Source organism: Hyla sarda, chromosome 3 (assembly GCF_029499605.1).
Source record: "Hyla sarda isolate aHylSar1 chromosome 3, aHylSar1.hap1, whole genome shotgun sequence".
In the NCBI taxonomy this organism is placed as follows: Eukaryota; Metazoa; Chordata; class Amphibia; order Anura; family Hylidae; genus Hyla; species Hyla sarda.
In genome coordinates, this window is record NC_079191.1 from 282,367,408 (window position 1) to 282,380,493 (window position 13,086).

General features: G+C 42.8%; 1 protein-coding gene across 4 annotated transcripts in view; it reads right to left on the reverse strand.

The window, feature by feature from the left end:
* TAB2 (TGF-beta activated kinase 1 (MAP3K7) binding protein 2) overlaps nt 1–13,086 on the reverse strand; it is a 115,830-nt gene that overhangs the window by 27,725 nt on the left and 75,019 nt on the right. For 2 of the 4 annotated variants that reach the window (XM_056566765.1, XM_056566763.1), the window contains exon 3: nt 7–193. The exons of 1 other annotated variant lie outside the window; for it this stretch is intronic. In XM_056566765.1, the coding sequence (XP_056422740.1) occupies nt 7–108 (102 nt within the window). In that variant the 5' untranslated portion in view covers nt 109–193. Of the gene's footprint in view, nt 1–6; nt 194–6,970; nt 7,205–13,086 lie in introns of those variants that run through there. One more of the 4 variants, XM_056566764.1, reaches the window with a different exon arrangement.

A 13,086-nucleotide genomic window follows, 5' to 3' on the forward strand; every position in this document is an offset into this window, starting at 1 on the left:
ACCAACCTGTTGCATGCATCGGGAAACAACACCTTCAGGCACCTCTGGGAATTTTTGCCGCAGGTCATTTAAAACCTGAAAGTCTACTTGCGAGCTTCCTTGGGCCATTCGTGTATTGCCTGTGCAGAACTGTTCTTAACAGTACAGTTCTAGGCCTTGGTGGAACCCAACCTCATCTCTTTGTAAGCATTTTCTGCAAGTAAATAAGGTGAAAGTAAAAAAAAGTAAATTTAAGTGACTGACAATACTTGACATTTTTGCTTGAAACTGAGCTTTCCTGCTAACATTTGAAGATGTTCACAAGAAGCCTTACTCTACTACACTGTGTAAACCAAGGCTCATGTGCACACAGGCATATTCTGCACCCATATGCTTAAATGCGACATGGCTCTCCCTGAGCTGCGGGCTGCACACAGAAGGGTGGGACCGCCCAATATTTCTGGGAGAACTGCAAAATAGTGATTGAGACAGCAAAGCAGAAATCTGCTTAAAATTACCATAGATCTATTGAACTGCATTGGTCTGTATGAGGAATCAAATATTATATAGTGTTACAGTTAAAACTAGTTTTTAGTTAAAACTGCTTTTCCCCACTGAAAACTAGTTTTGACTGCACTTTGTGAAAACTAGAATTGACTGCTCTTCCCCAGTTTTCACTGAATGCCTTTGTGAAAGCTAGAAATGACTTCCTAGTTAAAACCAGTTTTTAACTGAACGACTGTTGAAACACCAGTATTTACTAAACTCCTTTGTACAAACTAGAATATTTACTGAACGCCTTCGTACAAACTAGAATTTACTGCTAATCAAAAACCAAATGTCAACTGAAACTGGTTTAAAGTAGAGCAAACAAGTTTTAACAAAATGACTCAGTTCAAACAGTTTCCACAGAAATCAAAGTTCATCTAGCTCACACATGGTGCTGAAGAATGATTCTTAGTTGTGCGACGTTGCCTGACTTGTTGCGAGTTGACCATGCCGCCTCCGCATACCCGTGTACCCCTGTTAGGCTCGCTCGGGGGTTGACCACGCTGCCTCCACATAACCAAGTACCCCCTCCGCTAAGCACGCTCATGGGGGCTGACCACGTCGCCCTTGCATACCCATGTACCCTCCTGCAAGCACCAAAATACTTGATACGCTATACATCTTGGCAAAACAATAGTTTTTCTAATATTCTATTTTAAAACAAAAAAAAATTCACATTTTAGAAAACAAGAAAACTGTCTCTTAAAATCATGTCACTAGGGGTCCCCATACCTCCTGGGGCACTGACTAGTCCAGCAGGAACATCAGCTTGTCCACGAGTCATGGACACGAGATGGCTGACAAAGTTACTGGGACTAGCGTTCTGCTGTGCTCGCTTCCCTCCTGTCACTTTCCCTGGGAGAGCGTGCATGAATTTCCAGCATCAGTGCTAGGAGCCTCTGAGGATCGCAGCACAAGACCAAGAGTTCATAAACTTTTATGGAGTTTCACTTCAAGGGACACCATTATATTTTTCTGTAAATATTTATACTTTGCCACCACAGTCAAAAAAAAAAACAAAAAAAAAAAACAGTAACAAAGTTCGGCACAGGGGGGAAAACAGCCGATCAGATGTGGGATGTTACGGAGCTACGGGCAGTGCAGGACTTTACAAGATATGTGACTGACTTCTGTAATATGCTGACAGGCAGGGGTGTCACTAAATTAAAACATTCGGGGCCTGTTCCTTAAATAAAAAGACAAGTGGCCCAAATGTCAGCTGCTGAGTGAGTCTATCAGTTTTTCCCAAGTTTGTTGTCTCCGGTTGTTGCAAAACTACTACTCCCAGCATTCTTAGATAGCCAAAGGCTGACCAGGCATGCGGGGAGTTGTAGTTTTGAAACATCTGCTTGGGAAACACTGCCATACACTCAGCAATCATGGCCTGTCTGCACAGTGACATCACTACATATTTACTCTATACTTTAACATCACTGTGTGCATTATCTTCGTACTGTGACATCATTGGGGTTATCCCTGTAATATGACATCACTCATCACTCTGTATTATCCCTGTAATGTGACACTGACCCCAGCAGGCCTCTGTGTGAGGAGAGGAACGATTTGAGACATTTCAATCAAACAGGTTTGCCTAGGTAAAACTAGTTTTAACCCCTTCTCAACGCATGACATACATGTACGTCATGCAGACACTGGCCAGTGTTGAACGTGTAGCTGGGAGCAGATTTGCAGACTTGCGCTGCGCAGGCATGCACAAGTCTGCTCTTAGCCCCTGAAGTGCCGGCTGGGGGGTCTTTGTTGCGGGTAAAGAGTTCATGCGGCCTAGCTGCAAGCGGCCGTGCACCGCCCCCGACGCTGTTGCGCCAGGACTACAGTTCTGATGTCCACTCGTGGCCGGCTCAGGTGAGGAGGCCGAGCATGCAGGGGGGTGTATCAGCGGCAGGTGTATGTATGATGTGTGCATATGTATGGTGTGAGTGTATGTAATATATGATGTAGGGTGGGGCAGTGGCATGAGTATGTATGATGTGTCAGGGATGTGGAAATCCTATCGCCCGACGCCCGGGACAAGTAGTTTTGGGCACCGGGCAAGTGAATTTTTCATAGATTTAGCCCTGTATCGGGCTAGCAGGGACAGACTGACTTCCCCCCTTATTTTTCTTTAATGCCGGTGTGAGCGAGGGGTGTGAAGTGAGATTTCCGAACCTAAGGGCGTGGCTTAATTATGTCCTGCAGACGTGCGATCTCTGTGTGAGACATCGGCCTCTGCCCTCGCTCCTCCCCGCTGTAGCTTCGGAAAGCGAAGAGGAGGAGTGAAAGGGCTGAGGGAGGAGCGGTTCGATTTCTGCATGGGTTTGGAAATCTCACCTCACACCGGTGTGAGGCGCAGGAGCCGATGCAAGCCTGCACCTCACACCGGCACTCAGAGTGTATGGAGGGGACGGCAACCCCCTGCTGATTTCAGTACGCGGGGGCCGCTGCTCAGAGAACCCATCGCGTGCCCCAGTCTGTCCTCCACACACAGAAATCCTCCCCGTGCAGTGCAGTCTGTCCTCCTTCACACACAGCTCTCCCGCCTCTAATAGCCTGTCATGCTGCGATCACCGCGGCCACTATTAAACCATCAGATCACCGCTGTCTAAGTTGACAGCAGTATCTGAAGGGATCTTATATCCATCCCTGATGGTCTAGTGGGGTGGATCGTACTATTTTGGTTGAAATTATTTCATCTACCAGGACAAGTGGATTTTCTTGAGGGACAAGTAGATTGTGTTCCGCTTTAGTCCCTTGGACAAGTAGTTTTTTTTTTCAAATTTCCACACCCCTGTGTGTGCATATGTATAGTGTATATGTATGGTGTGAGTGTCTGGGGGTAGCGCTGCTGATGCCAGTTGTGCTATCTAATTTTTTATTTTTTATTTTTTGTGGTTTCTGGCCACCCGCACTAAATTGCACCACCAGAATCCCACCCCCTTCATACTCGCCCACCAACAAAGAGCCCCACGGATGCACGCACACACGCCCGAACCAAAACTACAACTTCCAGCATGTTGCACCATAACCTAAACTGTAGAACTATAAAGTGTAACATGCTGGGAGTTGTAGTTTTGGTTCGGGTCAGCTGCAGACCCATACGCTGCATCAGGGCATGCTGGGTGTTGTAGTTACTAACTGCTATTCCCAGTATTCCTTGACACAGCCTATGGCTCTGCAGCTGACATGAACCATAACTACAACTCCCAGCATGTTACACAATAACCTTAACTATACTACTATACAGTGCAACACCCACACAACCATAGGCTGCATCAGGGCATGATTGGAGTTGTAGTTATCTAGTAACTAAATGCAACTTCCAGCATTTTCTGAAACATAAATTAGAGTAAATAAAATGCAGCACAAACTGGAGAAGCAGAACCCGCCCCCCAGTAACACAGTGGAGTTCAGTGTTTTCCAATCAAAAGACTCCATATATAAGTCCCTATGAAGACTGAAAAATAGTGATTAAAATATTTTAAAAAGTGCGTATATATGTGAATAAGCCCCTTTCTTAAAAGTTATGATAATAAATGGTTCCGATAAAAACTACAGATCACGGCACAAGATTACCCTCATACATCCCTGTATATGGAAAAATTGGCGTTATAGGGGTCAGATGGGGGGGTGCAATTTTGTGGGCTTGCCTCTATATAAAAGGAGCTAGCTACAGCTCTCCCGCCGCTAATAGCCTGGCATGCTGCGAACACTGTGGCCACTATTAAACCATTAGATCACCGCTGTTGAAGTTGACAGCAGTGTCTAAAGGGATCTTATATCTATCCCTGGTGGTCTAGTGGGGTGAATCGTACTATTTTGGTTGAAATTATTTTATCTACCAGGACAAGTGGATTTTCTTGAGGGACAAGTAGACTGTGTTACGCTTTAGCCCCTTGGACAAGTATTTTTTTTATTTTTTTTATTTCCACACCCCTGTAGCTTATATGAGGGTTTTCATTTATGGGACAGCTATCTGAGGGATTTACTCTTACATTCATTATGTTTTGTTTTTAATATATAAAAAAAAAAAGCCCTTCCCTAATAAAAACTGAACACACACCCTTTTTCCCAGTAAAAAAAAAAAAAAAAAAAAAAAACCCTGTCACATGACATTTAATCCCTTAACGACGCAGGACATAAATGTACGTCCTGGTGAGCTGGTACTTAATGCACCAGGATGTACATTTACGTCCTATACATAACCGCGAGCATTGGAGCAATGCTCTGGTCAGGCGCGGCAGGTCCCGGCTGCTGATAGCAGCCAGAGACCTGCTGGTAATGGCCGACGTCCGCGATCGCGCGGATGTCCACCATTAACCCCTCAGATGCCGTGATCAATACAGATCCGAGGCGATCCGATCATCCAGGACGGCAGACAGAGGTCCCCTCGCCTGCCTCCCACGAGTTTTCTGCTCTAGTCTGAGATTGAGCAGACCAGAGCAGAAGATGACCGATAATACTGATCAGTGCTATACTCTATACATAAGCACTGAACAGTATTAGCAATCAAACTATGGGGACTATTAAAGTGTAAAAATATAAAGTAAAGAAAAAAAAAAGTTAAAAAAACCCTCCCCTAATAAAACCGCAAAGTGTCCCATTTTCCCTATTTCACCCCCAAAAAGAAGTGTAAAAAAAAATAAAAAAATAAAATAAAAAATACATATTTGGCATTGCCGCGTGCGTAAATATCCAAGCTATTAAAAGATCATTTTAAATGATACCGTACGGTGAACAGCGTTAACGTAACAAAGAAATAAAAAGTCCAAAATAGCTGCTTTTTTTTATAACATTTTATTTCCTAAAAAATTTATAAAAAATGTATTTAAAGTTTTATATAAAGCAAATATGGTATCAATAAAAAGTACAGATCACGGCGCAGAAAATGAGCCCTCATGCCGCCACTTATACAAAAAAATGAAAAAGTTATAGGTCTTCAAAATAGGGGGATTTTAAACATTACAATTTGGTTAAAAAAAAAGTGCGATTTTTTTTTTAAGCGCAACAGTAATAGAAAAGTATGTTATCATCTGTATCATTTTAATCATACTGACCCAAAGAATAAAGAACACATGGTCATTTTTACCGTAAATTGTACAGTGTGAAAAGGAAACCTTCCAAAATTAGCAAAATTGCAGTTTTCTTTTTAATTTCCCCATAAATAGTATTTTTTTTTGGCTGCGCCATACATTTTATGGTAAAGTGAGTGATGGCATTACAACGGACAACTGGTCGCGCAAAAAACAAGCCCTCATATTAGTCTGTGGATGGAAATCTAAAAAAAGTGTTATGATTTTTTGAAGGCAAGGAGGAAAAAAACAAAAACTTAAAAATAAAATGGTCTGAGTCCTTAAGGCCCATAATGGGTTAAAGTAGTAAAAAAAAAAATGGTATCAGGACATCCCTAATAACTAGATTTATTCGGCATGACTATCTCTTACAAATAGAGCATTTCAAACCTAGAAAAATGCAAAAAAAAAAAAAAAACAACAACAACACTGCATGTATCAACAAAATTTGCTAATATAAAGTCACAAAAACAACCTCAAACAAAAAACGAATAAAAAGTCAATTCTAGTTTTCACAAAGGCATAAATTCTAGTTTGTACGAAGGCGTTCAGTAAAAACTGATTTAATCTAGGGAAAAAGCAGTCAATTTTTTCTCAAGGTGTTCAGCCAAAACTAGTTTTCACTAGGGAAAAACAGTCACTACTAGTTTTCACAAAAGCATTTAGTCAAAACTAGTTTTCACTAGAGAAAACCAGTTTTAACTAAAAACTAGTTTTAACATAATTTTTTTAATTTATTAATAATCATAACAAACAAACATTAACCCCTTCCACATCAAAAGCTTAAAATCACCCCTCTTCCCATTTTTCATATAAAAATATGTAAACATACATATGGTATCACAACGTGGGTAATTGCTCGAATTATTAAAATATTACATTATCCCATACCCTAAATGTAACAAAAAAAAAAATTAAAAATAAATAAAACACCAAATTCAAGAAAAAATTTAGTAAAAAGCGATAAAAACTCCAGATCACGGCACAAAAAGTGAGCCCTCATGTCACCGTATAAGGAAAATAAAAAGGTAATAGGGATCAATAGGGCAATTTTAAGCATACCTTTCGTAAAAAAAAAAAAATTTTGTTTAAAGTAGTAAAATAAAACCTATATAAAATTGTGTATTGTTATTGTACAGACATAAAGAAAATAAAGCGTAATTTTTACTGAAAAGTGCACTGCACAGAAACAGAAGCCAATAAAAGATTTTATGAAATCTGGAGCAGCCGGTTTTTAAATTTCCCTGCTGGATCTGGCAGCTGAATGCCCAAAGTGTAGTGTGAATGCACCCTTTCTCCAATGGTCAGCTGTTCCAGAGTTTTGGCTTAAGATTGCAATATGCAAATTAATTGCTCCTCTGACTATCCCCACGTACCATTTGCGATGCTCTGCTCATCAATATTCATCTCCTTGATAAGCAAAGGAAACAAGACCCAGGAGAAGGCGTCAGAGGTACACATAGTATTCAAACCTGACTTCAGAGCATTTACAAGCTCAGTTGCATACCATAACATTGTGTTATATCTTGGGAATAAATATAATTTTATAACTGGATTGGGGTAAACTGGATAACTGTATTGGGGTAAAAAAAATTAACAAATCTTTACTCAAGATTAGCTACACCCCCCCGTTTGGTGGGGCTGACCTATCCGTCAATTTCCCTCTAATGACAATATATGCCATGTTTCACTGCAACCTCAATGCAAGTGTTAAAAAGCTTTGTGTAGACATTTTTGTAAGCAGTGAAATACTGCTGGGAGGGTGTTTCTGTCAATACTTGCTCTCATTTACATTGACAATATGAAATCTGCCTTGGAGGGAAGTTTTGCTTCTTTTTTAGATCCAGTTACTTCAAGCGCATTCCAGAATCTGTTGACTACAGTAAAGCCCTGGGTTCTGCCTGTTTTAGGTTTGGTTTATTATTAAATGCAAACAGTTTCAGAGCAACCCTGCAATATCTAGTTTTCAACTAGCATATACATAGCAAAATCACATTAAGGCTATTTTCAGCCGTAATTCATGCATAAACTAATGAAAATCTGTCACAAATACAGTACAAGTACACATACACTATAATATATATATATATATATATATATATATATATACATATATACATATATACATATATACATATATATATATACACACACATACATATACATATATACACACACATACATATACATATATACACACACACACACACACACACACATACAGTCATGGCCATAAATGTTGGCACCCCTGAAATTTTTCTAGAAAGTGAAGTATTTCTCAAGGAAAAGGATTGCAGTAACACAAGTTTTGCTATACACATGTTTATTGGACATAATGTCACATCAAACTCCAAAAATGGTCTGGACAAAATTATTGGCACCCTTTCAAAATTGTGGCTAAATAAGATCATTTCAAGCATGTGATGCTCCTTTAAACTCACCTGGGGCAAGTAACAGGTGTGGGCAATATAAAAATCACACCTGAAAGCAGATAAAAAGGAGAGAAGAGAACTGTCTGAGGACTTGAGAACCAAAATTTCGGAAAAATATCAACAATCCCAAGGTTACAAGTCTATCTCCAGAGATCTAGATTTGCCTTTGTCTACAGTGCACAACATTATGAAGAAGTTTGCAACCCATGGCACCGTAGCTAATCTCCCTGGGCATAGACAGAAGTGAAAAATTGGTAAAAGGTGTCAATGCAGGATAGTCTGGATGGTGGATAAGCAGCCCCAAACAAGTTCCAAAGATATTCAAGCTGTCCTGCAGGCTCAGGGAGCATCAGTGTCAGCATGAACTATCCGTCGACATTTAAACGAAATTAAACGCTATGGCAGGAGACCCAGGAGGATCCCACTGCTGATACAGACACAAAAAAGCAAGACTACATTTTGCCAAAATGTACTTGAGTAAGCCAAAATCATTCTGGGGAAAATGCTGTGTGGACAGACGAGACCAAGACAGTGCTTTTTGGTAAAGCACATCATTCTACTTTTTACCGAAAATGGAATGAGGCCTACAAAGAAAATAACAGTACCTACAGTGAAATATGACAAAAAACAACAACAGAGCGCTTCTGTGTGCGATCTTCCAGACCAAATGGGATAATGTGGGTGAGTGAGGAACGCACTCACCTGGTCAGGTTGTGCATATTCCAGGCACAACGCTGATGTGGGCTTAATGTGACAACTGCTGCGGCTTCCCACGCTGGATCCACCGGCGTGTAAGAGACAGTGAAGGAGGAGGAAATCGGAAGCTGAGATCGCGCTGTTGCAGAGAAGATTCAAGGATACTGGTAGAAGTCTTAATTTCTTTTATTCTATTCACACAACGCGTTTCTGGATATTAATAATCCTTTCTGTCAATGAAAATCCGACCAGCGCCATTCGCCGACCGATTGGGTTTGCGTCCGAGATCTTAGGTCTTCCAGCAGGACAAGGACCCCATAAATATGTCAAAAAGCACCCAGAAATGGATGGCAACAAAGCGTTGGAGAGTTGTGAAGTGGCCAGCAATGATTCCAGATCTAAATCCCATTGAACACCTGTGGAGAGATCTTAAAATTGCTGTTGGGAAAAGGCGCCCTTCCAATAAGAGAGACCTGGAGCAGTTTGGTTGCAAAGGAAGAGTGGTCCAACATTCCGGCTGAGAGGTGTAAGGCTGCTTTCACACTATGAGCATTCATCAGTTATTAAATGTCCGTTTTCTATGTTATCACTCATATATGGCCGAACACCTCTGCCTACAGACTCCCCCAGCCGGGACTACTACTAATCCCATCAAGGAACAGACTTTTCCATGATGGGAGTAGTAATTCCCTGGCGGCGGGAGTCTGCAGACAGCTGGGGAGTCTACATTAGTGTTTGTACTACAACCTCCATCATGGAACAGAGTCTGTTTCATGATGGGGGTTGTAGTACAGGGGCTGAGGGATTGATCGCACTGTGTTTCACTTCTGAGACCCGATGCGATCTGAAGTTATTAACCACTTAAGGACCAATGACGTCCTGGGATGTCATGGCACCCTGGGCCTTAAGGACCAATGACGTCCCAGGACGTCATGGCGTTTTCCGGTCCCTGCCGCTCGCCGGGCAGAGATCGGAACCGGATGCCTGCTGAAATGCTTCAGCAGGCATCCAGGGCAAACGCCGATGGGGGCCATGTAGGCCCCCCATGTCGGCGATCGCCCCAAATCGCAAGGGAAATCGCCCTTGCGATCTGCGGCGATACCGGACTGATCGGGTCTCTGGGACCCGACCGCCCCGTAATTTTGCATGATCCCGGCTGTCACAGACAGCCAGGACCATGCTGGAGGCTCCGATCCCCTGCGATCCGTTGCTTAGCTAACCGACCAATCGCAAGGGGGGGGCGATTACTTCCTCCCGCCCTGCCCGGCCCCTGGAAGTCCGGAGAGGATGGGAGGAAGACCGGAGGATGCGGCGGGGGACGGGGGAGTGCTGGTTACCGGACCTGGTATTTACCTCGTACCTGAAGACCCGGATCCCGGCGATGAAGACGGCGGCGACAGGTGAGTGGATCTTCAGACGCGGTCGGGCCCTTTACAGCAATGCACGTCGCCGTAAAGAGACATGCATTGCTGTAATGGGATCCTGTATAGTACAACTCCCAGCATGCCCAGACAGCCCTTGGCGTCTGGGCATGCTGGGAGTTGTAGTTTTGCAACATCTGGAGGTCCACAGTTTGGAGACCACTGTGCCCTTCCAGATGTTACAGAACTACAACTCCCAGCATGCCTGGACAGTAAGGGCATGCTGAGGATGTGTAGTTTTGCAACATCTGGCCCTTCAGATGTTGCAGAACTACAACGCCCAGCATGCCTGGACAGTTTTGGCATGCTGGGAGTTGTAGTTTTGCAACATCTGGAAGGGCACAGATTGGGAACCACTGTATTAGTGGTCTGCAAACTGTAATCCTCCAGATGTTGCAAAACTACAACTCCAAGCATGCTGGGAGTTGTAGTTCGGCAACATCTGGCTCTAAAAGATGTTGCCGAACTACTACTTCCAGCATGCCTGAGAATGTTTGGGAGTTGTGGTTTTGCAACAACTGGAGGCACACTGGTTGGGAAACATTGTCCATTTCCTAACTCAGTGTTTCCCAACCCATGTGCCTCCAGCTGTTGCAAAACTATAACTACCAGCATGCACTGATAGACTGTGCATGCTGGGAGTTGTAGTTTTGCAACAGCTGGAGGTTCCCCCCCCTGTGAATGTACAGGGTACACTCACATGGGCAGGGGGCTTACAGTGTTACAGTGAGTATCAGGCTGCAAGTTTGCAATGCAGCAAATTTTGCGCGGCAGCTCAAACTCGCAGCGGGAAACTCGCTGTATTCCCCCGCCCGTGTGACTGTACCCTAAAAACACTACACTACACTACCACAAAATAAAATAAAAAGTAAAAAAAACACTACATATACCCCTACACAGCCAACCTCCCCAATAAAAATGAAAAACGTCTGGTACGCCACTGTTTTCAAAATGGAGCCTCCAGCTGTTGCAAAACAATAACTCCCAGTATTGCCGGACAGCCGTTGACTGTCCAGGCATGCTGGGAGTATTGCAACAGCTGGAGGCACCCTGTTTGGGAATCACTGGCGTAGAATACCCCTATGCAAATCCCTAATTCAGGCCTCAAATGCACATGGCGCTCTCACTTCGGAGCCCTGTCGTATTTCAAGGCAACAGTTTAGGGCCACATATGGGGTATCGCCATACTCAGGAGAAATTGTCTAACAAATTTTGGGGGGCTTTTTCTCCTTTCACTCCTTATGAAAAGGTGAAGTTGGGGGTCTACACCAGCATGTTAGTGTAAAACAAATTTTTTACACTAACATGCTGGTGTTGCCCTATACTTTTCATTTAGACAAGGGGTAAAAGGGAAAAAAAAAGCCCCCCCAAAATTGGTAATGCAATTTCTCCCGACTACGGAGATACCCCATATTTTGTCGCAAAGTGCTCTGGGGGCGCACAACAAGGCCCAGAAGGGAGAGTGCACCATGTACATTTGAGGTGATTTGCACAGGGGTGGCTGATTGTTACAAAAAAAAAAAACACAAGTGACCCCATTTCGGAAACTACACCCCTCACGGAATGTAATGAGGGGTGCAGTGAGAATTTACACACCACTGGTGTCTGACAGATCTTTGGAACAGTGGGCTGTGCAAATTAAAAAATTTGTACAGCCCACTGTTCCAAAGACCTGACAGACACCAGTGGGGGGGGGGGGTAAATGATCACTGTACCCCTTGTTACGTTCCTCAAGGGGTCTAGTTTCCAAAATGGTATGCCATGTGGGGGTTATTTTGCTGTCCTGGCACCATAGGGGCTTCCTAAATGCGACATGCCCCTCGAGCAAAATTTGCTCTCAAAAAGCCAAATATGACTTCTCTTCTGAGCATTGTAGTTCGCCCGTAGTGCACTTCATGTCAACTTATGGGGTACCTCCATACTCCGAAGAGATGGGGTTACACATTTTGGGGTGTATTTTCTGCTATTAACCCTTGCATAAATGTGAAATTTGGGGCAAACACATTTTAGTGAATTTTTTTTTACATATGCAAAAGTCGTGAAACACCTGTGGGGTATTAAGGCTCACTTTATTCCTTGTTACGTTCCTCAAGGGGTCTAGTTTCCAAAATGGTATGCCATGTGTTTTTTTTTCCTGTTCTGGCACCATAGGGGCTTCCTAAATGCAACATGCCCCCCCAAAACCATTTCAGAAAAACGTACTCTCCAAAATCCCCTTGTCGCTCCTTTGCTTCTGAGCCCTCTACTGCGCCCGCCGAACAATTTACATAGACATATGAGGTATGTGCTTACTCGAGAGACATTGGGCTACAAATATAAGTATACATATTCTCCTTTTACCCCTTGTAAAAATTCAAAAATTGAGTCTACAAGTACATGCAAGTGTAAAAAATGAAGATTGTGAATTTTCTCCTTCACTTTGCTGCTATTCCTGTGAAACACCTAAAGGGTTAAAATGCTGACAATGTCATTTTGAATACTTTGGGGGGTGCAGTTTTTAAAATGGGGTCATTTGTGGGGTATTTCTAAGATGAAGACCCTTCAAAAAAATTGTGATTTTGGAAATTTTGTGAAAAATTGGAAAATTGCTGCTGAACTTTGAAGCCCTCTGGTGTCTTCCAAAAGTAAAAACACGTCAATTTTATGATGCAAACATAAAGTGGACATATTGTATATGTGAATAAAAAAAATGATTTGGAATATCCATTTTCCTTAAAAGCAGAGAGCTTCAAAGTTAGAAAAATGCAAAATTTTCTATTTTCTCATCAAATTTTGGAATTTTTCACTAAGAAACGATGCAAGTATCGACAAAATTTTATCAGGGGAGCGGGCGGCATGCATCAGTGTGTTTTAACTTTCATTTGTGAATCCCCCACGGGGAGCCCTGAATGGCCCGTACCGAGGAGTCATTCAGGGCTCTCAGAGGGAGATTTAAAAATGAAC